The sequence below is a fragment of the Typopeltis vanoorti genome, chromosome 10 (genome assembly GCF_054136105.1).
Source record: "Typopeltis vanoorti isolate ZY-2024b chromosome 10, IOZ_Tvanoo_1.0, whole genome shotgun sequence".
Lineage (NCBI taxonomy): Eukaryota > Metazoa > Arthropoda > Arachnida > Uropygi > Thelyphonidae > Typopeltis > Typopeltis vanoorti.
The window spans coordinates 105,848,438-105,875,152 of record NC_143558.1 but is presented as its reverse complement, the minus strand read 5'-3'; the positions used below and the strand labels follow the sequence as shown (position 1 = coordinate 105,875,152).

The 26,715-nt window shown below is 35.7% G+C and overlaps 1 protein-coding gene across 1 annotated transcript in view; it reads right to left on the bottom strand.

Annotated features, from left to right (window-relative positions):
• LOC150102650 (U4/U6.U5 tri-snRNP-associated protein 1) overlaps positions 1-26,715 on the bottom strand; it is a 323,990-nt gene that overhangs the window by 237,537 nt on the left and 59,738 nt on the right. The window contains exons 5-6 of the mRNA XM_090399032.1: positions 24,595-24,700; positions 23,956-24,039 (exon numbers count right to left, since the gene is read on the bottom strand). Of these exons, the coding sequence (XP_090255158.1) occupies positions 23,956-24,039; positions 24,595-24,700 (190 nt within the window). The remainder of the gene's footprint in view (positions 1-23,955; positions 24,040-24,594; positions 24,701-26,715) is intronic.

Genomic DNA, 26,715 nt, shown 5'->3' with positions numbered 1-26,715 from the left:
TAGAAAAAAAATTAAAAAATATAAACATAAATGAATGGAACATATTCAAAGAATGAAAACAGAAAGATTACCAAAACAAGCCTTAAAGTACAAGCCATTAGGAAAAAGAAAACCAGGACGTCCTCTTAAAAGATGACTTCTAAGGCTGGAACAGGCCATCCTAGGCCTAAATCCTTGATGAATATGCATGATGAATGTATTCTGAACAGATTTTTTTTTTTTTATTGGCATCTTATCATATACCTAAGGTTTTTGAGGTCTACAAAAAATAAAGATGTGTTATATTTTCATGATTTTTTTCTGGAGATTAAAATTCTAGTCCTGACAACCTCTGAGGTATTTTATTTCTTCACTCAACAGGAAAATTACTCTATAATTACCACATTTACAGTATTTTCCTATTTTGCAGACGGCTACATCGAGAGTTATGTATCATTTATTTGGGATTCAATCTTCTGACAAAGCTTTCTGGATATGGAACAGAGCACTAAGTGTTACTACTCCAGCTACCTTAACACATTTTGTTTTTAATAGTTTTTCCACCTTTAGTACTGAAATGTATTTTGATTGCATTCTTCCTGGATATTTTCTTCTATCATTCTATCAATGAGTTACATCATTTAATAATTTTTAAAACTAACTACTTTGAAAGATTATATGCATAGGGATAATCTAGATTCAGAATGTCCTTTTAGTGTAATTTTTATATCATCTATATCAAAAGTTTCAATATTCTTTGTTATCCTTGAAAAAAGGACTTATCTGTGGTTGATTTCTACAGTTTATCAAATTGTTATGATTAAAATCCTGCTACATCACAGACATTTGTAAAATATTCATGAAGTAGATAATGGATTTTTATTGTCTAATATAGACAGCCTAGTGGTTAGCATATCCACTCTCCAGCCAAAAGGCTGCAGATTTGAATCCTGCCGTGGGCATGGATGTTTGTGATTTTCTGTTAAAATACTAGTGGTGGTGGATGGTATATGGTATTGGTGTAGATGATGATGGTAGTTATAGTTTGTTGTAGTGGGTGGATTGAGTCATGGAGACAGACAGCTATAGAATAGGTACCCTCCCTCAATGAGCCTTTGGACTCCCTGGAGGTGTCTTGTAATAATATGACATCACCACCATACTGCTTATTAAAGGTCTGAAATAGGGTAAAAGATCATCTATGTTCTCATAGATGATCTTTTACCCTATTTCAGACCTTTGCATATTTCATATCTTCATATCTTCTGAAATACTGCATATTTCAGAAGATATGAAGATATCTTTCTCTCTCTCTCCATCTATTCCTTGTCTTGCAAACAGTATCTGTTTTCAATCTTGCAGCAATGAGTGTTATAAAAAAAATATGCGTACACCTGCACAAACACATTTGGTGATTATGACTGTTTATTGTTATAAGAGGCATTTAGTATAGACCTCTGATTAGAAACAAGTGTTCTTGCTTAAAAAAATCACATTTCCTTTATTCTTATTCAGAATTTTTTCATTTTGCATAGTTCACAAATATACATATCATCACAAAGATGTTCAAACCTTGATGAATATCCTGCAAAGTTGAAAATATGTTAAGTTGAGAGATATGGCATGGATGTTCTATGGTGCATCAAAAACTGATCAATGAATACATTTGCAATGGGATATCATTTTGAAAAAACAGCTCTCGGATGATAAAAAATGATACATAGAGTATAAGCGATTCAAGATGGAATGTGGAGCATCTCAACCTTACAATGCTGCAATTAGGCAGCTAGAGTAGGCAAGTTCATTCAAATGTCGTGTCATGTGTATGTTAACTATTTGGAAAAACACAAAAGATCTGCTTGACAGTCCACTGTAGTGGACTTGCAAAAGTGGCAGTAGTCAGCAATTTGCACAAAAATACAGATGATTTCCTGCCCTATGAAGTTCTCTGTGAACTAGAGCTCTCACACATGGGTGGTGTTCGAGTTGTACACATCACCAGGGTTTAATGCCTAGGGGTTGCCATCAGGAACATCTCCTTGAAAATATTTTGCATTTTATTGTAAGTTTCTTGGCTCCAAAAAATTATGGACAAATTGCATATTTATTTTCTGAAACAATTTTCTGAAAGATAATCATGCTTTAATTTTCCAAATTATATACTAACTGGTGACCATAAAAAAAAAAAAAACCTATTGATATTAGTGCACTGTTAAATTTGACAATTTATACTACGATCCATATCATTTGCAATTTGTGTACCATACTAGAATGATGTTGCTGAGTTCCCAATTTAATTCATCAAGAAATTTCATCATGACAAATTATGTAATAATTGATATTAACTTATAGTAAATTAATACTACAGACATAAATTAGAGATCACTATATAATGATACGAAAATTAAATGCAGTTGTTTGTTATGGGAATTTCATTACAGAGCCCCCCCCCCCCATTATCCACAGTTTCACTTTCCAGGGGCAACCCAGTCCCTTGGAAATAATATTAAATGAAAATTCCAGAAATAAACAATCCATAAGTTTTAAATTGTGCGATGTTATGAGTAGCATGATTAAATCTCGTGCTGTCCCACACCATCCCTCCCAGAATGTGCATCATCATCCCTTTGTCCAGCATATACACGCTGTACTGTATACACTGCCAGTCCATTAGTCACTTGATAGCCATGAAGGATTTGCCGACATGCTTGATGAAGAAGTGGAAGAACATATTGAAGACCTTCGGGAAGTGTTACCAAATTTACCAAATATCGGAACTTGTTGAGTCAACTACAAAGGAAGAGGAAGGAGAAGAAGAAGAAGCAGAACAAGCAATGTGGACATTACTGAAATATGTTCAAGTGTTTTGGATTGCACAGATATTAAAGGACAAAAGTGCAGAATATGATCCTCAGATGGAAAGCAGCATTAAAGTCACCTGTAACGTCACCAAAGGATTACAACCTTTGCAGCAACACTTCGATTAGTTAAAAAGAAGAGACTACTTCTGATTACAATGTTCTTCCAAAAGGTTTCGGTAAAAAACCTTCAACAATCTAGGATTTCCAATTATAGACATTGCCTGCTGCTGACATGCAACAATTGACATTGTCATAGTTCGATGATCATCCTTCTGATGTATCACCAGAAGGGCAACAGTAACTCATTAAACTTTATCATAGGTATGTATGTATGTATGTATAGGAAATGGAAACAGCACAGTATATGTGTGTGTGTGTGTGTGTGTGTGTGTATATATATATATATATATATATATTTTTTTTTAAAGAATTGAATGACATAAACCGAGACTAAAGGAAAATGGTTTAATGGTATTACACGACTAGTTTCGGCTTTTTACAGGCCTTCCTCAGGTGTTTTTATACAAAAAGAAATATTAAACATTTAAGATAAAAGCTGTGAACAGCACAGGAAAGTCACTATACATATTTAACGTGAAAACGTTGTAGTTAACGTATTCAAAGCTGTTCTTTCGTTAGCCACATTGTTGGGTGAGTGCGTGCGTATAGCATATAGCATCTCATGAGCGCCAGTATGTGATCACAGCAGAATGACAGTTTGGGAGGTTATAGCTTCAATTATTATTTAAATGTACAGGGTTGAAGATGATTTCTCTAGATTCTACAATTTTTCTCTCCAATTCGTCATGGCAACAGAAAATGTTGTTAGATCTATCCCAAAGGATTGTATGATCATGGTTTTCATCATCAGAATCGGCAGAAAAAAGGACATGGCTGGATAAAGCATTGGCACGTGTTCTCTTGTAAGCGATGTCCCTCGTGTGCTCCTCCATACGCAATTCAATAGACTTGTCCATCTGGCCAAAGTAAGGGATGTTGCAATCACACCATATCTTATACACACCTGGATATTTTAGATTGTGATGGCTAGGCTTTGGATGGTTCATTAGAGAGCAGATCTTAGGAAGAAGAGTGAATAAAGTTCTAATGTCATCTTTTTTGAGAACCTTGGCTAATTTTTGAGAGACTGAGCTTATGTATGGTATAGATATATTGTCTTTAACATTATTCATTTCTTCAGTATGGCGACTAGGAGGATTAAAACAGTATTTTTTAGTAATTTTTTGAGAATAACCATTCAGTCTGAAAGTAGATCTAAGAAAATTGATTTCTTTATGAAGTTCATCTGGGTTGTCAAGAAGAGTGTGAGCTCTATGTCCCAAAGTAGAAATAATTCCAAGTTTCTGAGGAGGGAAATGTTGAGACTAACTATGGAGATATCTATTGGTGTGTGTAGGTTTTCTGTACATCGAAATTTTACGTTTTTCTGAAGAACGGGTCAGTTTCACGTCCAGGAAAGGCAGGGAACCATCAGTTTCAAACTCAGCCGTGAATTGGATTTTCAGGTGTTGACTATTGAGATGTTCAAGGAAATCCAGGAGAGAATCATGTCCATGGCTCCAAATGAGGAAAATGTCGTCCACATATCATTTCCAAATTCTAGGTGCTAAGGAATAAGAAAAGATAGCTTTAACTTCAAAATCTTCCAGATAAATGTTGGCAAGTACATGAGATAAAGGATTACCCATTGCTAGACCATGATTTTGCTTGCAGATGGTGTCCTGAAATCTAAAGTATCCAGACTTGATGCAATGGGTAAGGTAAGGCTAACATTTTTTTAGATAACTTATCTTTGAGTAGTGTCAGGACTTCGTCTGTAGGAACATTTGTAAACAAGGATACTATGTCAAAGCTAGCCATGATGTCATTTTCTTGAACAGTAATAACTTTAATGTATGATACAAAATCTGCAGAGTTGTTAATAAAAGACAAAGACTTGCCAGAAAAGCATTTAAGGTATTTTGCGAGATATTTTGAAAGGATGTATTTTGGTGAATCAATGCCCTCAACAATGGAACGAAGTGGGGTATTTTCCTTGTGGATCTTGGGAACTCCATATATGCATGGCATGAGCGGATGGAGAGAGTGAAGAAAAAGGCGAATGTTTCTAGACAGTTCAGAAGTTATTTTTTAATAAATTGTTGGTGCAATTTTGAAGTTCATGAGTGGGATCTCTCTCAAGAAATGAGTGTCACTCTGTAGTAATTCAAGCATCTTATTTTTATAATCTCCAAAGTTGAGCACAACTATGGCATTGCCTTTATCTGCAGGAAGGATAAGTATATTTCTGTTATTTTTTAAACTCGTAAGAGCCTGTCGTTCTGACAAAGAGATGTTATCTGTTGATGGTTTAGTATTGTTAATTTTTATTTATTCGTATGGAATTTCCTCCCTTTTTCTCCCTCCATCCCTATTGGGGCAAGCTGAGCCCCCTCGTGGAGAGGCTATGTATTTATGGCTGTAGATCCGTGTGTTCACAGGGCCTGTTTCCGTGCTTGCGGGATGAAAAATGCCAGATAAACTGGCAGAAAAAACCCTACTGCCTGTGCTCAAGACCCACTAACTTGGCTATGGCTGAGGAACATCCTCAAATTCCTCACGTCTTCGATGAGAATCGAACCTGGGATACTCCTTCCCCAGTCATATGGTTGCGAAGCACACAGCCACTAGGCTAACTGCATGGACAGCACTGTTAATGATAATGATGGATTCAATATGGAGAAGTTTTGCATCTTGTGAAGGGAGGAAGGAAGCAGCCTTTTCTATCTTGGTGAGGAGTGATTCTCTTGGGATAGATTTTGGAGAAGGAATAAAATTTAAATTCTTGCTGAAGATACTTTTTTTCTGCATATGAAAGGATGAGATGATTTATTAATTACAGCTTTGTCAGGGTTGATGTGGGGTACTTTACTCTCGGTTAATGCCATTCAATTCTTTCAAAAAATATTCACTTTATTCACTCCGTTTCCTAAGATCCGCTCTCTAGTGAGCTGTTCAAAGCCTAGCCATTACAATAAAAACACCTGAAGAAGGGTGTAAAAAGCCAAACTAGTCGTGTGATACCATTAAACCCTTTTCCTTTACTCTCGGTTTATGTCATTCAATTCTTTTAAAAAATATTCACTTTATTCACCCTGCTTCCTAAGATCTGCTCTCTAGTAAGCCGTCCAAAGCCTAGCCATCACAATCTAAAATATCCCGGTGTGTATAAGATATGGTGTGACTGCGACATCCCTTACTTTGTCCAGATGGAAAAGCCTATTGAATTGCATATGGAGGAGTACAGGAGAGACATTGCTTACAAGAGAACACGTGCCAGTGTCTATCCAGTCATGTCCTTTTTTCTGCCAATTCTGATGATGAAAACCATGGACATTCGATCCTTTGGGATAGATCTAACAACATTTTCCGTTGCCATGATAACTGGAGAGAAAAATTGTAGAATCTAGAGAAATCATCCTCAACCCTGTACATTTAAATAATAATTTAATAATATTAATTTAAAAATAATAATTTAAATAATAATAAAAAATGATGGTACAACATGACAAAATTTCATGCTGGCTGGTGCGTCGCCCGGTTAAACAAGGCCCCCGTTGTTTTCGCCAGGGAACCAGGGCAAACAGCGAAAAGTCAGCTACTGGAACAAATCTGAAAACAAACCTCAACTCAACATCACCAGGGTTAAAGATCGGTACTATCGACATAAGAAGCCTGAATGGCAAAGAAATGGAGCTAGCTGAGCAATTACATAAGTACCAGATCGACATAATAGGGGTGACTGAAACAAAAAAAGACAAAAACTGGTGAGATCTTTCTGAGCAATAAATACAAAATCTTGTATTCAGGCAATGACAATCAAGGAAATGGTATTCAACACAAAATACAAGGCTAATCTTCTTGAATGGCAGTCAGTCTCAAGTAGAGTAATGTGAGCAGATATGAGAATGGGAACTGGACAATGAGACTTATTTGTGCCTATGGTCCCACAGAAGGTGTTCTACTAAGCTAGAAGTGGAGAAATTTTTTGAGTCTTTAGAAAAAGCAACTGACACAATGAAAAAAGTAAAAGTTGGTCCTTGTTGAGGATCTAAATAGCAGAATAGGAAATGATTGTCAGACATACAAAAATATTTTGGGAAAATTTGGAGAAAAGAGCAAAGCTAATAATAATGGCAAATATCTGTTGGATTTCTGCTCAGGACATGGACTGGTTATTAGACTGGTTATTACTAACACCATGTTCCAACATAAAAATGTGCACAAATTCACATGGAGAGAAGAGGCAAGGAATAAGAAAAGTCTCATTTACTATGTTATTGTTGATAGTGATGTTTTCTCCCTGGTGCAGGACACCAGAGTGTACAGAGGATTTGAAATTGGAAGTGATCACTATTTAGTCTGGAGCAGGATAAAATTGAATTTCATATTGAAAAGAATAATGTGTAAGAAAGTTTTAAAGCGAATAAAAGTTGAGCAGCTCTCAGATGTGAACTGTACACTAAAATACAAAAAGATTATTGAAGGAAAAATGAAATAGTTTGAGAACAGGAACCAAACCTTGGAGATTCATTGGCAAGCCTTGAAGAAAACCCTGATTGATTCAGCTAGAGAGGCATGTGGTGAAGTTGTCTGCAAGGATAGAAAAATTAGAACTCCATGGTGGACACAGGAAGTTGAAGAGGAAGTGAAGGAAAAGAAGACAGCATATCAAAAGTTCCTGTCAAATAAGTCAGCTTGTGCTCTTGGAGAATACAGAGACAAATGCAAGAATGCTAAACACTGTGTAAAACTAGCAAAACAAAAGTCATGGGAGGACTTTGGCAAGAATATAGAAAATAAATATCAAGAAAGTGACAAAATATTCTGGAGGTTGTTTAAGAAGCTTAGGACTGCTGTAAAAGGAGTTAGAGATGATAAAGGTGACATGAAAATGGAAGAAAAAGATATCCTTGAAGTATGGAGTAATTACTTTGAAAAACTGCTAAATGAAACAAGCAGTGACGAAAGCACAGTGGTTAAAAAACACTGACCATGCATGCAGTCATGAATACATATGGGATAATGTACATAGTTTTCTACTTGAAGTAGAAAAAGCCATCAAAGGCTTGAAATGTGGAAAGGCACCAGGAGTAGATGACATTTGACCAGAAATCCTGAAGTATGGTGTTATAAAAGTCTTACAGTGGCTGCGCTGCATAGCTCAGAAAGACTGGACAGAGGAATGAATTCCCAATGATTGGAGTAGAGCTTTCATAGTACCCATATATAAAAAGTGAAATAAAACTGAATGTCAGAATTAGAGAGGTATTTCCCTACTGAGTGTTCCTGGCAAGATCTATGCAAGTATACTTGAGAAACGGTTGAGAAGAATTGCGGAAGAAAAGCTGGGTGAAGAACAAGCTAGATTCAGACCAAATAGAGGCTGTCAGGATCAGATCTTCACTTTACGACAAATAGTCGAGAAAGCATGGGAATATAACAAAGATCTGCATTTAACTTTTGTCGATTTGGAAAAGGAATATGACAAGGTGCCAAGAGAGAAGCTATTCAATACGCTATAGTTATATGGTGTCAATGGGGCAGTATACCAAGCAATACTTAGTCTTTACTCGAGTTGTATGTCAGCAGTTAGAATTGAAGGGAGTACAGGAAGATGGTTTAATGTTATATCTGGTGTGAGACAAGGATGTACATTATCCCATCTGTTATTCATTATCTATATGGATCACATTATGAAGAAAGTGGTATTAAACATGATATCAAAATTGGAGATGTTAATGTCAGCTCTTTGCTTTATGCGGATGATGTTATACTTCTAAATAAATCCGCTACCAGTCTGCAAGATTCTCTGACTAAATTGAATAGCTGTTGTAATAGATATGGTATGAAGGTCAGCAATAAAAAGACAAAGACAATGAAAATAGGCAGAATCATTGAAAATGTCAACTGTGTTGTGAATGGAGAACCTGTGGAACAAGTAAAACATTTCAGCTACTTAGGCATGATTTTTACTGAAGATGGTAAATTAAATATAGAAATAGACAACAGAATCAGCAAAGCTGGTATGGTGGGAAGTCAGTTGAATAAATTCATATGGAATAAGAGAGAAATTAGTCGGAACACTAAATTAGCTGTATACAAGGCAGTGTTCAAACCAGTTTTAACTTATGGATCTGAGAGCTGGGTCACAAGTAAAACACTTGACCAAGGACTAGAAACCACAGATATGAGAGTCCTGAGAAAGATTATAGGCGTGAACAGATGGCATCAATGGCAATATCACATTAAAAACGAGGATATTAGGAAAGAACGTGACAATGTCAACATCCAGGAATGCATTAGCAGAGCTAATCTCAGGTGGTATGGTCACTTAAACAGAATGGGTGAAGAAAGATTAGCAAAACAGGTGTTCTCTGCCAGGTTGGCAGCAAAACGACCCAGAGGAAGACCAAGATATAGGTGGATTGATACGGTACAAAGTGCCTTAGACGATAGAAATATAAGATCTGATAATGTTGGAGTCTTGACAAGTAACAGACTGATTTGGAGGAAAATTGTAGATAGGAAGTTAGTAATGATGTAATTTTTTTCATGTAGTACTATCATACATCCCTTGAGGATACATGGCAGGAATTTGATGATGGTGGTGATGATGATATATATATATAGAGTTCGGTAATCTGCGGTTTCAGGCATCCACTAGGGGTCTTGGAACATATCGGCTATAGATAAGAGGGGACTACTGTACTGCAAAAATTAAATGCTGTTAAAATTTAAATCGGCATATATCTGATCGTTTTGGCAGTTAGATGACTCTATAGTGGTGAAAATCTTCTCATTTGTGAAGATGGTATCTCTGTGTCTATTGTTTGCATACTGACATAGAAGTGCCTTTGATTTTATCACCCTCAGCTGCATAAGTTGTGGTGCTAGGAATTGTCTAATAGAACAATAACAGGCTCTCACCCCAAATCATGAGTTAGTACTCATGACATTGTTCTCTGAAAAACATTCATCTCTCATGACATTGCTTCCTGCATTCTCACAGGATCATAGTGGAGACGTGCCTTCACAGCCCTCGCAAACTGTTGCATCGTAACGCAGCATGGTTGACCTGTTCTTTGGCAGTGAGATATGTCTTCTGTATCCTTATAATGGTTAACTGTCCAATACACAATCCTACTGATCCTGAGTGCTTTTTTTTAGCATTTTGAAAACAACAGGCAGCTGCATTCCAGCCTTGTGAAGTGCTATTACAGTTACATGGTTCTCATAATCTCCCCACTGCATGTTAACCCATATAGCTATACAACTCTCTACTGATAAACATGAAAAGATTGGCTGCACACAGCTCCACAAATGGAACTGGACTTGTACAGTTCTGTAGGTAGTGTAAGGATATGTGGATTTATGCCAAGATTAGATAGTTAATTTTTGGCTTCAATGAAGCATTCAAGCACATTGAAAATGCATTTATTAACCAAAAATTGTAAAACATCAACTGGAATTTCCCATCAAGTACTCAACATTATGCAGCCACAAACTTAATTAAGGACAGTATGTAATGCTCTTTTAGAAATTTATGCTTTTAATAGATACAGATTTTAGAATACAAGCCAAAGATATACATTTGAAAATATTCACTTTTAAATGTATTTGCTCAGAACAAATTTGGCATGATTATTTAAGTAATATAAATGTGATAAGAAAACTGATGTAGGAACCAAAATTCAATGTATATAATGTCTCTGAAAGCTTCAAAGGGAATAAGAAATATAAAGAACAATAAAGACACAATGTTTATAAAAAATACACATACTGGCCACTTAATTAGAAACTTATTTAAGACTGTGTTAGACCTCCTTTAGCCCGCATTATAGCACATATGTGGTTTGGCATAGATTCCACAAGGTGTTAGGTCACAATTACATCTCCAACAGGGATTCAATAGAAAATCCTTTAACTGGCTCAGATTTGATGGAAGAGGACTTTGCTTCCAGATCTGTTTTTCTCACATGTCAGATTCTCAATGGAGGTTCAGATCCAGGCTTTCTGATGGCTAGAGAAGATGGTGGAAGTCACTGTCAGGTTTGCTGAACTACTGCTGAACAATTCTTGTAGGATGGATAGTAGCATTGCCGTCCATGAAACAACCATCACCTGCTTAATTAAAAGTAAACAGTGCATGATAGACTTGATTGATAACAATGTTCAGATATTCCTTGGAAGGCACCTAACATTCCAGCAATATCAGGGACTCGTTCTGCAGTAAGAGAACATGCCCCACACCATGACCACCTCTTGAACCTTGAGTTGTGTTTACAAAGCAAGCTGGGTTCATTGCTTCATGGTGTTCCCACCAAACTCTCTGCCTACTGTCAGTACAGAACAAGGTGTACCAAGACACATCAGACCACGACTTTCAAGTTTTTCAGTCACGATGTTCATGACACCACTACAGACGAGTCTTCCAGTTCTTCACAGAAATCAGTGTTTCTGTACTCATCCTTTTCAATTCCCTGCATATAGTTCAGTTAGATATGGAATAAGAACAGCCTTCATTAAATGCTTCGGTCAATTGCTACACACAGGAAGTACTGTCTGTTTGTACAAGCCTTCTCAAACAATGGCAATCTTGAAAGACTGTGTTCGGACCTTAGTAACACCTCTTAGACGAGCAATGCAGGTAATTTTCCACTGATTACACACCGGTGATACTTCACCTCTTGAAAAACCATTCAGCTCTTTTCTTTTCAGAATTATGGCTCCAGCCACACAGGCACCAATAATAAGTCATTCATCGAACTGCGAACGACACTTTCTTTTTCCCATTGTGTTCAATACTATTGATGATTACTGACCAGCAGCATTCCTTTATTCAACTAGTGAAGTATTTTGCATATACCATGTAAGTGACATTTATGTACACCTGCATAAAGATTTCTTATTTTGTGGCCAGTATGTGTAAATTATTGATGATAAACTGTATATTCTCTTGACACTGATACCAACATCTCCAATGTAGAAAAAACAACAGAAGTTGGAGAAGACTCATTTTGATTGTGAATCTCATGATCAGCCTATATATATAATTCAAAAATAAATTTCAAAACTAATTTCTTTTTTCTATGTTGGATTCTGCAATATCCTTAAAAGAAAAGTGAACAATAAAAGAATATTCTGGACTTTTCAAAGTTCTAGATGATATGGCATTTGAAGAATTAGAATGAACTGTGTAAAAATTTACAACTAAAATGACTGATGAACATAGTAAGAAATGTGATATTCATGGGACACTGATGTATGAGAACTAAAAGACTTAAGCATCATCATCAAAGTACTGTCATATCATGTACACTCAAGGGGTGTACAGGATATGACAGTACTACATGAAAAAATTACATCATTACTAACTTCCTATCTACAATTTTCCTTCGAATCAGTCTGTTACTTGTCAAGACTCCAACATTATCAGATCTTATATTTCTATCGACTAAGGCACTTTGTACCATATCAATCCACCTATATCTTGGTCTTCCTCTGGGTCGTTTTCCTGCCAACCTGGCAGAGAACACTTGTTTTGCTAATCTTTCCTCTCCCATTCTATTTAAGTGACCACACCACCTGAGATTAGCTCTGCTAATGCATTCCTGGATGCTGACAATGTCAAGTTCTTTCCTAATATCCTCATTTTTAATATGATGTTCCCATTGATGCCATCTATTCACGCCTCTAATCTTTCTCAGGACTCTCATATCTGCAGTCTCTAGTCTTTGGTCAAGTGTTTTACTTCTGACCCAGCTCTCAGATCCATAAGTTAAAACTGGTTTGAACACTGTCTTGTATACAGCTAATTTGGTGTTCTGACTAATTTCTCTCTTATTCCATATGAATTTATTCAATTGACTTCCCACCATAATATAGAAATAGACAACAGAACCAGCTTTACTGATTCTGTTGTCTATTTATATATTTAATTTACCATCTTCAGTAAAAATTGTGCCTAAGTAGCTGAAATGTTTTACTTGTTCTACAGGTTCTCCACTCACAACACAGTTGACATTTTCAATGATTCTGCCTATTTTCATTGTCTTTGTCTTTTTATTGTTGACCTTCATACTATATCTATTACAACAGCTATTCAATTTAGTCAGAGAATCTTGCAGACTTGTAGCGGATTTATTTAGAAGTATAACATCATCCGCATAAAGCAAAGAGCTGACATTAACATCTCCAATTTTGATATCATGTTTAATACCACTTTCCTTCATAATGTGATCCATATAGATAATGAATAACAGAGGGGATAATGTACATCCTTGTCTCACACCAGATTTAACATTAAACCATCTTCCTGTACTTCCTTCAATTCTAACTGCTGACTTACAACTCAAATAAAGACTAACTATTGCTTGATATAATGCCCCATTGACACCATATAACTGCAGCATATTGAATAGCTTCTCTCTTGGCACATTGTCATATGCCTTTTCCAAATCAACAAAACTTAAATACAGATCTTTGTTATATTCCCATGCTTTCTCGACTATTTGTCGTAAAGTGAAGATCTGATCCTGACAGCCTCTATTTGGTCTGAATCCAGCTTGTTCTTCACCAAGCTTTTCTTCCACAATTCTTCTCAACCGTTTAAGCCATTTTCTAAATTCCAGCATGACTTCCATTGAAGGATTGCACAATATATTTGCAGCAATAATGTATTGGATACATCTCCAAATACTTTCATACCTTTCATCTCCAACTTTGCCAATACTGGTCACACATTTGGAGAACATAGCTTCTCAAAATCAAAAGTTATTAAAAACTACTTAAAGTCTAGAATGTGACGAGAAAGACTGTAAAATCAAGCAAACGAATTCTACAGAAAATGAGATATGGTGGTTGTCTGAAAAGTTCTTGGCCTAACAATGACAAAACGGATTTATAATTCCAGCGATGCTCCAGCGCCATTATCCCGTTCCTGTAGTGGTTCTCAGTAAGATCTACAAAATACCCCTCTAGAGATGCAATCACCTCTTGATTCGAAGAAAAAAACTAACCAGCGAGGAAGAGTTTCAATTTTGGGAAGAAACAGAAGTCAGAGGGAGCCAAATCTGGGAAATAGGGTGGATGTTCCAACAATTCATAGGGCAGATTCCTTAATTTTCCCATTGCCTAAACACTTTTGTGGACAGGTGCATTGTCCTGATGAAAGATGATTTTTTTTTCTTCTGCAAACCAGGTCTTTTCTCGCGAATTTTTCCATCTAGTCTGGTTAAATGATCGGGATAATATTCCCCGGTTATTGTTTTACCCTTTTCAAAAATACCGATGCTGTGACCTTTCCTGCTGATGGGACTGACTTTGTCTTCTTTAGCACTGAACAACCAGTTTCTGCCCACTGTTTTGACAGCTGTTTGGATTCTGGTGTGTAATGGTGAATCCAAGTCTCATTCATAGTAATAAATCAATGGAGTTTTATTCTTGTTAAAACGCTCCAAGCAATGTTCAGAGATTTTCACGTGAGTACGTTTTTGATCTGCTGTGAGCAACCATGGCACCGATCTTGCGCAAAAATTTTTCATTTACAATTCTTCATACAAAATCTATCCTACACATTCTTTTGAAATGCCTATAGTCTCAGCAATTTCATGCACTTTGACTCACTGGTCATCCAATACCATAGTGTGCACTCGATCAATGTTTTCTTTATGTTGTTAACTTTTTGGACGTCCTTCACATGGATCATCTTCAACTTGGCAGCCCATTTCTTAATTGTCGAAAACAAAGAGGAAGAGTGCCCATAAACTTTTATGAACTTAGAATGAATTTCTTTTGTCATTAAACCTTCTTTTACAAAGAATTTTATAACTGCACGATACTCAATTTTATCCATTTCAAGGGATACAGACAACACTTTTGCTTCAGACAGCTGTATAAAACAAACTACTTAATAGAATGACTTGCAATTTCGCATGGATGCTTATGACAGATGTACCAACTTAGAAAAAAAAAGAAAAATAAAAATCGTGCAAGTAAGTATTGAATTTGTCAAAGAATTATTATATCTTAGTGACTAAGTTCATAATTATTATGATTAAAAATTCAAATTCTCTTTGATGGTAAATAATTTGCTTTATAGAATTTATACAGAATGACTGTCTGCTAATTTTTTATTATTGAAAAATAAATAACATAATTTCAAAAAAAAAATTATTTGAGGAATTTTTTTTTTCAGAAAGGTGAAGGTACCATATGGGTTAGCACCCAGCTTTGAATCAACTTAAATGATTCAGAATGTCTATAACATGCAGTGAAATCTTCACACAGTTCATTTGCTATGTGGCCTCCTGTTTTGATATGCAAACCAGAAATTACAGAATTAATTTTATTAAATTTGTTTCAGCAATTCTCCTGCAAAGCAATCTGCTCTTTCTTAAGTCTAATATTATCAGATCTCATATTTCAGTCTTCTAAGGCACTATTAACAACCACATCAATTCACTTTAATTATCTTCAGGATCTTTTACTTGTCATTCTAGTACCCAACACTAGTTATGTTATTCATGTTAGAGGTTTAATGGAATATCAACAGCACTCAGAAAGAATTAAAACTACTTTTAATACTTCCAATATTTTGTCTCCGTCACAGAGACATCTTCGGGAATTACAAAAACTTTTTGTAACAACACACACACACACACACACAAATACAATACAAAGTGAAACTAAAGTCATATCTAGATGGTGCGCCCTCTATGCGCATTTGCAGGTTGCCTGGGATGTAAAGTGGGATCTCTGATAATTAAAGTTTTGGATACATCCCACAGGATCTCCTGGAAAAAAAAACTACCATGCTCCACCATAGTAAATTCAAAAAAAGAAAGACTACACTTTGAATCTGCACTCAGGAATCAACTTAATTTAAACAAATACAGTTGCATTAAACTTTTAACTTAAAGTCTATTTAAGTTATCATGGGAAACTTTAATTATCAGAGATCCCTCTTTACATCCCAGGCCACCTGCAAATGTCCATAGAGGGCACCACCTAGACAGGACTTTAGTTTCACTTTGTATCGTATTTGTGTGTGTAATGTTACAAAAAGTTTTTGTAATCCCCGAAGATGTCTCTGTGACGGAGACAAAATATTGGAAGTATTAAAATTAGTTTTAATCCTTTCTCAGTGCTGTTAATATTGCATTAAACCTCTAACATGAATTCTTCACAGCACTTAAGCCTCAACACACACGTACTAGTTATGTTAATCCTTACTTTCCCATTCTATTTAAGTTATCATACTACCTTAGTTAGCTCTACTCACATGTTCCTGAAAGCTAATGCTCTTAATGTTCCTTTCATTGGAAACGAAAATACAATTGTTGTATTTTCATTTCCAATCCAACTTTAATATTTATAAATTAAAATTGGTTCTGAACACTGTCTTGTATCCTGCTAGTTTAGGGTTTTAGCTAATTTCTTTCTTGCTCCATGGAAATGCTTATTCTGTTATCACTTTTCATACTCAATTTACCATTTTCACTAAAAACTTTGCCTAGATAGCTGATATGTCTACTAGTTCTCCATTGAGAATGAAATCAACATTTTACAAAGTCTTGCCTATTTTTTATCTTTTTTTTTTCTCATGAGTTTCATTCCAAAATTGTTACAGCACTTTTCAATTTAGTTAAAATAACAATAAGACTTCTAGTGAATTTATTTAAGAGCATAACATCTGCATAAAGAAATGAGTTTAATATTTTCAATTTTTTAATTTTATGTTACTTTCCCTCCAGACAGATGATGAATAACAATGGAGATAGCATACAACCTTCAAGGATGTACAGTTCAAGTGTTAATAGCTTTAGTACAGTACAGAATCTGTGCATTGCTCTGTACATCCCATTTCACTACAATTTTAGTGTTTTCAAGAGCTTTTTTTTTCTTGGCAGATATACTAAACTTCAATCCAGGTAACTGTTATATTTAAAGGCTTATTGAATTATCTAAATATGAGACATTTTCTTTGGATTTTATTGGACCATGATTCTTTATAAATATATGTATATAAATAAATCGTCAACCAGTTTCACCAGCCTGAGTCTGTCTGGCTTCTTCAGGACGAGAATGGTTACACTAACATTAAATGCTACAACAGAAGAATGCAGTAACGACCATAAAATCAGTTTAAAAAATTGAAAAGGACATGTGACATTAAGAGCATAAAGCGTGGAGACTTAATCATTGTTAGTAGATCGTGTTTTATAGTTTTACGTATAATTCAGTTCTGCTAAACATAGTGAATTTACTATTCTTTTGTATTCAAAAGAATAGTAAATTTACTATTCATTAATATTATGCCTTGATTCCTATTGAGATTGTCTCCTGTCCTGAGTACCACTGCAGCTTCCTTAAAGTTTTTACTTTTGAAATCTTCAATGTACAGCATGGAGCTGTTGTCCCAATCAATGGAATGGTTCGAAATTGAGAAATGGTGGGCTAATCCTGAGGTGTCTGTTCTGGTGTTGTTGACATCTCCGATATGTTCTTTTTTTTGGATTTCTAGGCTTCGTGATGTTTGGCCTACATAATTCAGTCAACAGGAACATGGGATGTTGTAATACTCCTGTGTATTTGTAGAAAACGATGCTGTCCTTAGGCATCCTTAGGAGATCTTAATATGTGCCAAGTAGTTAAAATAGGTTTGAAGGCAACCCTGATGTTGAAAGAGTTCATGATTTTTGATATTTTGGTGGATACTGATCCTGCGTAAGTATGACAATGAACGATGTGTACTATGTCACTTGAGGTTGTCACTGTGGGCTGTTTCTACAGAGAATCTTTTGAATTATATTTTGTGGATAACCATTTTTGGATAGTGTTTTTGATATGAGTGAGAGCTCATCAAGTAGATCTTTTTCTTCTGTGATATTTATTGCTCTGTTTTTGAGCATATGTATGATGCTAAGTTTTTGTGCAATGATGAGTAGATTTAAACTGAAGATAATGTCCAGTGTCTGTAGGTTTGCAGTAGATTGTGAGCTTGATTTGTCCATTATCCTGTTTTTTTACTAATACGTCCAAAAAAGGTAATTGATGGTTGTTTTCTAACTCTAATGTGAAGTTAATTTTTTGGTGGAAAGAATTTATTTTTTGAAGGAACTTGTGTAAGGCATTTTCTTCTTTTCCAAACAATGAACACATCGTCTACATATTTCCACCAGACTAATAGTTTCGGAGTTATTTTTGATAGGATGTCATTTTCTAGTTTTTCCATGAACAGATCCGTGCACGGTAGTGACAGGGGACTGTCCATGGCTAAGCCTTCCAGCTGCTGATACAATAAATTGTTTACTTTACAATAGTTTGATTTTAGGCAATGGCGTAAAAGCTGCGTAATGTCGTTTAGAAAGAGATCTCCTATGATCTTAATTACTTCTTCAACCAGTACGTTTGCAAATAAAGACACTACGTCTAGACTTGCCAGTATATATGTATTTGAAATATTGATACTTTATACAAATACTGATATACTTGCAAGTCTAGAAGTAGTGTTTTTATTCATACTTATGCAGGCTCAGTCTCCACCAAAATATCAAAAATCATGAAGTCTTTCAACATCAGGGTTGCCTTCAAACCTATTTTAACTACACAGCACATGTTAAGATTATTATTATTATTATCTCGGGAAACTCCAAGGAGTCGACAGACTCATCGAGGGAGGCCCTAACATCATGTCAAGCGCAATTATTCGACATTCGCACAGTATCTATCATACCTGGCCTTGAACTCATTCACGGTCATAGCACCCACAACAGACTCTGGCAGCTTATTCCACTCATTCACCACTCTCCAAGTAAAAAACCTAGTTCTAACACCCCTGCTAACCACACTCTTGCCTAGTTTCCATGTATGGCCCCTAGTCCTCCTGCCACCAAGCCTATTCTCAAAAATATCTTCTGGATTAATCCTATAGAAACCCTTCAGTAATTTGAATGTCTCAATCATATCACCCCTTTTCCCTATCAACCAATTTCTGCAACCCACAAATCTTCAACCTGTTCCCATAAGGTTCATTCCACAGACCTGTTATCATCTTGGTCACTCGTCTCTGGATCCTCTCTACCTCCTCCCCATCAAGAAGAAACCCTGGCACCCATATTTGGGCAGAGTAGTCTAGATGGGGTCTTATCAAGGCTTGATACAGAGGAACAATAACTTGTTTGTCTCTGCTTGTTAAAGTATTTTTCAGCAACCAAGTGATTTGATGAGCTGTTTTGGCCACTTTTGCAATGTGCCCCCTAAACTTCAACTCCCTATCCACCAACACTCCCAAATCCCTGGCCTCATCAATCTCCTGGAGTACGGTTCCACCAATGTGATATACTGCTGCTAATCTTTTCACTCAAAAATGCATAACCTTACACTTTGCCACATTAAATTGACATCCATTTTCTCTAGCCCAGTCCTCCAAAATATCCAAATCATCCTGCAAAATTTTGACATCCTGTGCACTCACAATTGCTCTACCCAACTTTGCATCATCAGCAAACAAGTGAACACTTCCTTTCAGATCCTTTCCTATATCGTTAATGAACAAATTGAAAAGTAGTGGCCCAAGAACAGAACCCTGCGGCACACCACTAGTCACAAGCCGTCTTTTGGAATCCACTCCTGAAATCACTCTCTGGTATCTCTCCATCAACCACTCTCCTATCCATCTCACCAACCCTATATCCATCCCCATCTGCTCCAGTTTACTGATTAGAGTAACATGTGGTATCCTGTAAAAGGCCTTGGCAAGGTCCAGTAGAATCACTGTAAACCCATTACCCTTATCCAGTTCAGTCGTCACTGTGTTATAAAACATGAGCAACTGAGGCATGATCTACACTTCACAAAACCATGTTGTCTCCCATACAGCATCCCATTTTCGTCTATCCAGTCCTGTATTCTTCTCTTGACTAATTTCTCAAAGACCTTGACAACGATTCCTGATATGCTAATCGGTTGGTAATTTACAACAGCAATCTTGGAATCTCCTTTATGCAGTGGATTTTCCCCTCTTTTCGACCTTGACAACGATTCCTGATATGCTAATCGGTTGGTAATTTACAACAGCAATCTTGGAACCTCCTTTATGCAGTGGATTTTCCCCTCTTTTCACCCCATCGGGACTTACCCAGACCCGAGACTCAAATTAAACAAAATGGCCAAGGGTACTGACAATTCTTTAGCCGCTTCACGTACGACGTGAGCTGGTATACCATCCAATCCCACAGATGTATTGACATTGAGGTTTTGAAATAGACTACTCACCTCCATTTCATTCACAACAATTCCCATATAATCTATTGGTTCATTCATTTCTGCAATGTCACCACCTGGAAGATATATTCTTGTAAAGTGCTCGCTCAGTAATTCAACTATATCAGCTGATTCGGTTACCTCCCTACCATCGGCATTCTTTAAAATCATTCTGCCATATACATTTTTTCTTTTACTTGCAACATATCGAAAAAACTGTTTAGGATTCTCTTTAGCCTGCATGGCCAATGTTCTTTCTTAATCCTTTTTTGCTTTTCTTACCACAGTCGTTACCCTTCTGGCCTGGGCTTTATACCGTTCATGTGCCTGCAGGTCACCTTTCTCCTTAAATTCCCTCCATAGTTGTTTCTTTTTTTGCAGCTCAAGCTTAATGGTGTTATTCGTCCATTTAACCCCTACTTGATTTATTATTTGGACTCTAGGTATACAGTCAGCCATTGCTTCATGCAAACACTTTTTTACCGTCTCCCATGCACTATCAATTTCTAGCCCTTGCAGTTGTACATGCCATGGCACTAAACTAATCAATCTCCTAAGCATGTCATATTTACCAGCCCGATAATTCCACATATACCCAGTCTTAATTGTAAAATCCACACCTTTAGCCACCTCCCAAGTCAAGACTCTATGATCACTCTCACCAATTGGTGGCAACGTGGTCATATTCGTTAGTCAAATTCTCAGATGCAATTACCAGTTCTAGCACTCTCTGACCCCTAGTATTTTCCATTACATGCTGTCACAGACAGTTATCCCTTAATAACTACATAAAATCCAATTCCTTCCTCCCGTGTGTTCTCTCCTCCTTCCAATCGATGTTACCATTGTTGAAATCTCCCATAATAATTACCCTCCTTCCACTCATTTCTTCTTCTATTTGCTTATGCATACTATCTCCACCATCTATTCCATCACCTGGTCTATAGCAGCACCCAACTGTATATTTAGTTCTGCTAATTTCAATCTCACACCAAATAGCCTCAAATGTGCTCTTTTTTCTATCCTGCAGTTCCACTTCTATTCTTCTTGGCTGTAGGCTATCATCAATAACACTCCTCCCCCATTTTATTCTCCCTGTCACTCCTGAACACACCAAACCCCTCACATTCAATCCCACTAGCTGTGTCATCTTCTGTCAGCCATGTTTCAGTAATGCCAATAACCTGTGGTCTGGAAGTGCCAAACAAGGCCAAAAATTCTTCCCTCTTGTTCCTAATACTTCTGGCATTTGTATACATGAATTGAAGAAGCCAATTTGCCCCATCCCTATTTTGATGCCTTACACTAACTATCCCATTCTGATTCGTGGTCATTCCTACTCGCTTGGGCATACTGCACACATTCACACACTCAACTGTCTCCATAAAATCTGCAAATCTACTCCCCCCCCCCCTTAATAACTCTAGTTTCCCTGGTTCTGTAACTTCACTTCCACCACATTCGACAACACCTTTTCAAGTCTCTGCACACCAAATCCATTCATTTTATATAAATCCTTTCGCCCATCGAACTCATTCCACACATCTACAAATTCCACACCACTCATCAAACATAATTCACGCATAAAGTCATTAGCAATTATGGCCCTCCTTCTATACTCTTCACTGTCATGTCGTGGCAACAGACTCACCATCCTAACTCTCTCACTGTTTTCTTTTGCTACCTCAAGCAATTCCTTCACATCCTCACTCATAGCCTTTTTATTTCCTTTCAAATCATTTGTACCCACTACCACTATCAATTCCTTCACCCGTTGTTTTTGCATCCTAATCGACTCGCTTACATTCTTTATGGTCGCCCAGGGTTGGTACAATTTTGTTAAACTCCTAACACATCTCTTTCTAGGGAATCTCCATACAATACATGCTCTTTCATTTTGTTTACGCTCACTATCATGCCCTTATTTTTTCTATCATACTTTTGCCAATTATTAGTCGGTATTCTTGTTAAAGATTTTTGGCAATGTTCCAGTTGCTGGTTTACATTATGTATTGCTCCGCGTAATAGAGCTATTTCACTCATTGCATCAGTGTCATCATTTTTATTTTCCGATGATTCATTCAATCATTCTGTATGCTTAACTTCATTCACTCTATCAACGTCACTCTCACAGCTATCAGGTACTACTTCGCAAATATCCTCGTTCATACCTCGAATATCGCTGTTATCTAGATTCTCACTTTCGACAATATCACTCACACGACCTGAAACCACTTTTTGCACACATTCACCCTACAAGATCTCCTAAGGACAGCATCACTTTCTACAAATATGCAGGAGTATACAACATTCCATGTTCCTGTGGACTAAATTATGTAGGCCAAACATCACGAAGCCTAGAAATCCGAAAAAAAGAACATATCGGAGATATCAACGACAGCAGAACAGACACCGCAAGATTAGCCCATCATTTCTCAATTTCGAACCATTCCATTGATTGGGACAACAGCTCCATGCCATACATTGAAGAAGATTTCAAATGTAGAAACTTTAAAGAAGATGCAGTGGACAGGAGACAATCTTAATAGAAATCAAGGCATGATATTAAAAGACATTTGGAAAAGCTTAATAAATTCACTATGCTTAGCAGAACTGAATTACGCGAAAAACTATAAAACGCAATCTCCTAACAATGATTAAATCTCCACGCTTTATGCTCTTAATGTCATGAGTCCTTTTCAATTTTTTTAACTGATTTTATGATCGTTACTGCATTCTTCTGTTGTAGCATTTAATGTTAGTGTAACCATTCTCGTCCTGAAGAAGCCGGACAGATGCAAGCTAGCAATTATATACATATATTTATAAAGAATCGTGGTCCAATAAAATCTACAGAAAATGTCTCATGTTTAGTATAAAAAAGACCAAATATTAACAATCAAAAAAAAAAAAAAAAAATTTCAATTATCTGTCTTAAAATGTGATCCTCACCAATTCTATTTAGTCTTAACTCATCTTGTTCTTTCTCAATCTTTTCCACAATTTTTCTTAGCCTCATCTCGATCATTCTTGTGTAAGGCTTACTTGGAACATTCAGCAAGGAAATTCCTTTGTAATTCTCACGCTTAGTTCTATTTCCCTGGTCATTGTTTGTTTTCTTAAAAGGCATTAATGATATTTTAAAGACATAGAGAGACAAAAAATATTCCTTTCAGTTATATTTTCAGTTCAGTTATATAATTTTTATCATTATACTCCTGATGCTGCTCCAAAAGAAGATTATCTTGAGCATCCTACAAAGGTAAGTTCAAAATTAATTCTTCCATCTTTTTTGTCTCTCTATATGCTTAAAATTTCATTAATGCCTTAAATAAAATAAATTGAATAAAAAAAGCCAATGATGTAATACAAGGGATACTTCTTAAGGAAATAGGCAAAATAGCCATAATTAATAAAACATTATTATAGTTCAGCTATTTTGTTTACTTTCTCTAGAAAACTCATAACATGACTTGCTATTATCCCTCCTGTCACTAGCTATGGAATTAAATGAATTATACTAGACTTTTACTTAGTTACTTTCTATTTTATTTATTATTATTTTTTTGTAACAGTGTTACAAAAAAATAAATAAAAATAAAAATTTTTTTTTTTAATGCTAAAGTCTGTTACCAATGTGAATAATAAAAGCTTTTTTTGTACAGATATACAAGATGATGAATGTTTTTTTAAACTGTTTGTAAAACTAGTAGATTGACATTTCAGTCTTATTACTTTTTATGATAAATTCCGTTTATCTTAAAAGTGATAACAGAAATGACTTTACTTTTAAAGTGTTACTTTTTCCGAATTCCTCTTCCACCAGTGCACCAATTCCAAATTCTTCATCCATTTCTTCCAAAAGTTTTGCCTGTAAAAAAAATTAAATAATTTTGTATTAGAAAAAATTTAGCATGCTGATTGATAAAATCATGTTATACAAAATAAAAAACTGAAATTTTATTGTACTTTTGAAATTGAAATGCCTTTGAAACAGAGAAAACGATGATTAATAAAAACTATGGAATGCAAAATGAAAATTTTGAAATCTGTGTTTTCTAAGACATTTAAAAAAAGTTCAAAATGATTTGAGAATGCAACTAATAATAATAAAAAAAGTACTGATACATTTCAGTAACAAGATCAATACCATATTCAATCAAAATTCACTCACTAAAATTCGTTATGCATACAAACAAATAGCAATCCTAATTTTCTTAAAAAGAACAGGTGATTGAATTATGTTGTATAATACTAAATTAATAAACTTCACATTTTTTAAAATATATTAAATGTTTTTTTAAAATAAATATTAAATGAAATAAATATTTAGCAAAATATATTTTAACGTCAATATGTTATAAATGTTAGTAAACAGATTTACATATATATTAAAACAGATGACATTGCTTTATAGAAATATTACCCTTTTTTCTGCTTGTTCCTTTTCTGTTTGAACTTTTCTGCTTCTCTGAATCCAAGCAATAGTGCTATCATCATCTGAATCTGATTCACCAAGGCCTTTCACCTTTCTAGAAATACACTGCACTATTAGTGTAAACAAATTCTGCAAGATTTTAATTTTCATTCACTATATTAGCTATCCTTGAATGTTAAATTCAAATATTAAAAATTACTGCTTATAAATTTCTCAAGATTTTGGTTCTACCAATAAGTGAACTGGTATGTGTGGCCTGGAAGGTCTTTAGATGGTACATAATTTCCATTACTTGGTGTGAAGCCACCACCATTTAATGAAAGCCTACTGTGGATTAAAACAAGTGCCCTGCATGATCTTTAAGGCAAGATTCCTGAATTGCCTAACTAACTTAGCTCACATTTAGGAATGGGTTGTTTTTTAAAGGATAATAACACTTGCCTTTAGTGGATAGTATTATCATTGAAAAAACACCTTACTTGTACAAAATTTCATCCTTCAGGAAGAAACAATGAACTTTTTTTAATTCCCATACTTTCTTTCAAACTTACTCCATCCATAGGAGCTAGTGACTGAAAAATTGTCTAGATATCTCCAACCTGCTTTTTCACATTTCAAACAAGGTCAAGGGCTATGTTTTGATATAAAAGTTTGGTAACTCGGCAAAATACTTAAATGAACATTTAATCTGTGTGTGATTGTTAGTAGGCAAAATAACATGTGCAAAACATTGCTTGAACATAAAGAACGCTCTTCCAGAAAGATAATGTTTTCTGGAAGAGAATTGGAAGGTGTACAATAAAAGATATGGTTTTTGGCATCAGTTCTGTAGGACATACAGAAAAATCATATATAAACATTGCATTTTTATTCTTTGCATAGACATCATGTAAAATGGCTAATGCATTATGAATAAATAACTTCATTATGTTTCAACTCTTTTCATCATCATCATCATCAAATTCCTGCCATATATCCTCAAGGGATGTACAGGATATGACAGTACTACATGAAAAAAAATTACATCATTACTAACTTCCTATCTACAATTTTCCTGCAAATCAGTCTGTTACTTGTCAAGACTCCAATATTATCAGATCTTATATTTCTATCGTCTAAGGCACTTTGCACAGTATCAATCCACCTACATCTTGGTCTTCTTCTGGGTCGTTTTCCTGTCAACCTGGAAGAGAACACTTGTTTTGATAATCTTTCTTCGCCCATTCTGTTTAAGTGACCATACCACCTGAGATTAGCTCTGCTAATGCATTCCTGGATGTTGACAATGTCAAGTTCTTTCCTAATATCCTCGTTTTTAATATGATATTGCCATTGATGCCATCTGTTCACGCCTATAATCTTTCTCAGCACTCTCATATCTGCAGTCTCTAGTCTTTGGTCAAGTGTTTTACTTCTGACCCAGCTCTCAGATCCATAAGTTAAAACTGGTTTGCACACTGTCTTGTATACAGCTAATTTAGTGTTCCGACTAAGTTCTCTCTTATTCCATATGAATTTATTCAATTGACTTCCTACCATACCAGCTTTGCTGATTCTGTTGTCTATTTCTATATTTCATTTACCATCTTCAGTAAAAATTGTGCCTAAGTAGCTGAAATGTTTCACTTGTTCCACAGGTTCTCCAATCATTGAAAATGTCAACACATATAAAGAATTTTCGGTTAGTAAACCGGAATGCATTTCATAACATGAAGATTACAGGCGAGGTCGCAACAGCAGCAGATGAAGAAGAAGCCAAAAATTTTCAAGAGAAGTTAGTCAAAATTATCATTAAACGATCAAATGTTTAATGCTGACAAAACAGGATTGTCTTGGAAGAAAATGCCTAGTTGAACTTGCATCACAAAGTCTGAGAAAAAAGCAAGTGAGTTTAAAGCAAGCAAAGATCAAGTAACGTTGTTACTTTGTAGCAATGCATCAGAGGATCGAATGTTGAAACCCCTTCCAGTCAGTCGATTTCTAAGGCCACATGCTCTAAAAGGCAAAGATCTGAAACAGCTGCTAGTACATTGGATGGCTGATACAAAGGCCTGGATAACAATTGCTGTATTTACTGAATGGTTCAATAACTGCTTTGTACCAGAAGTG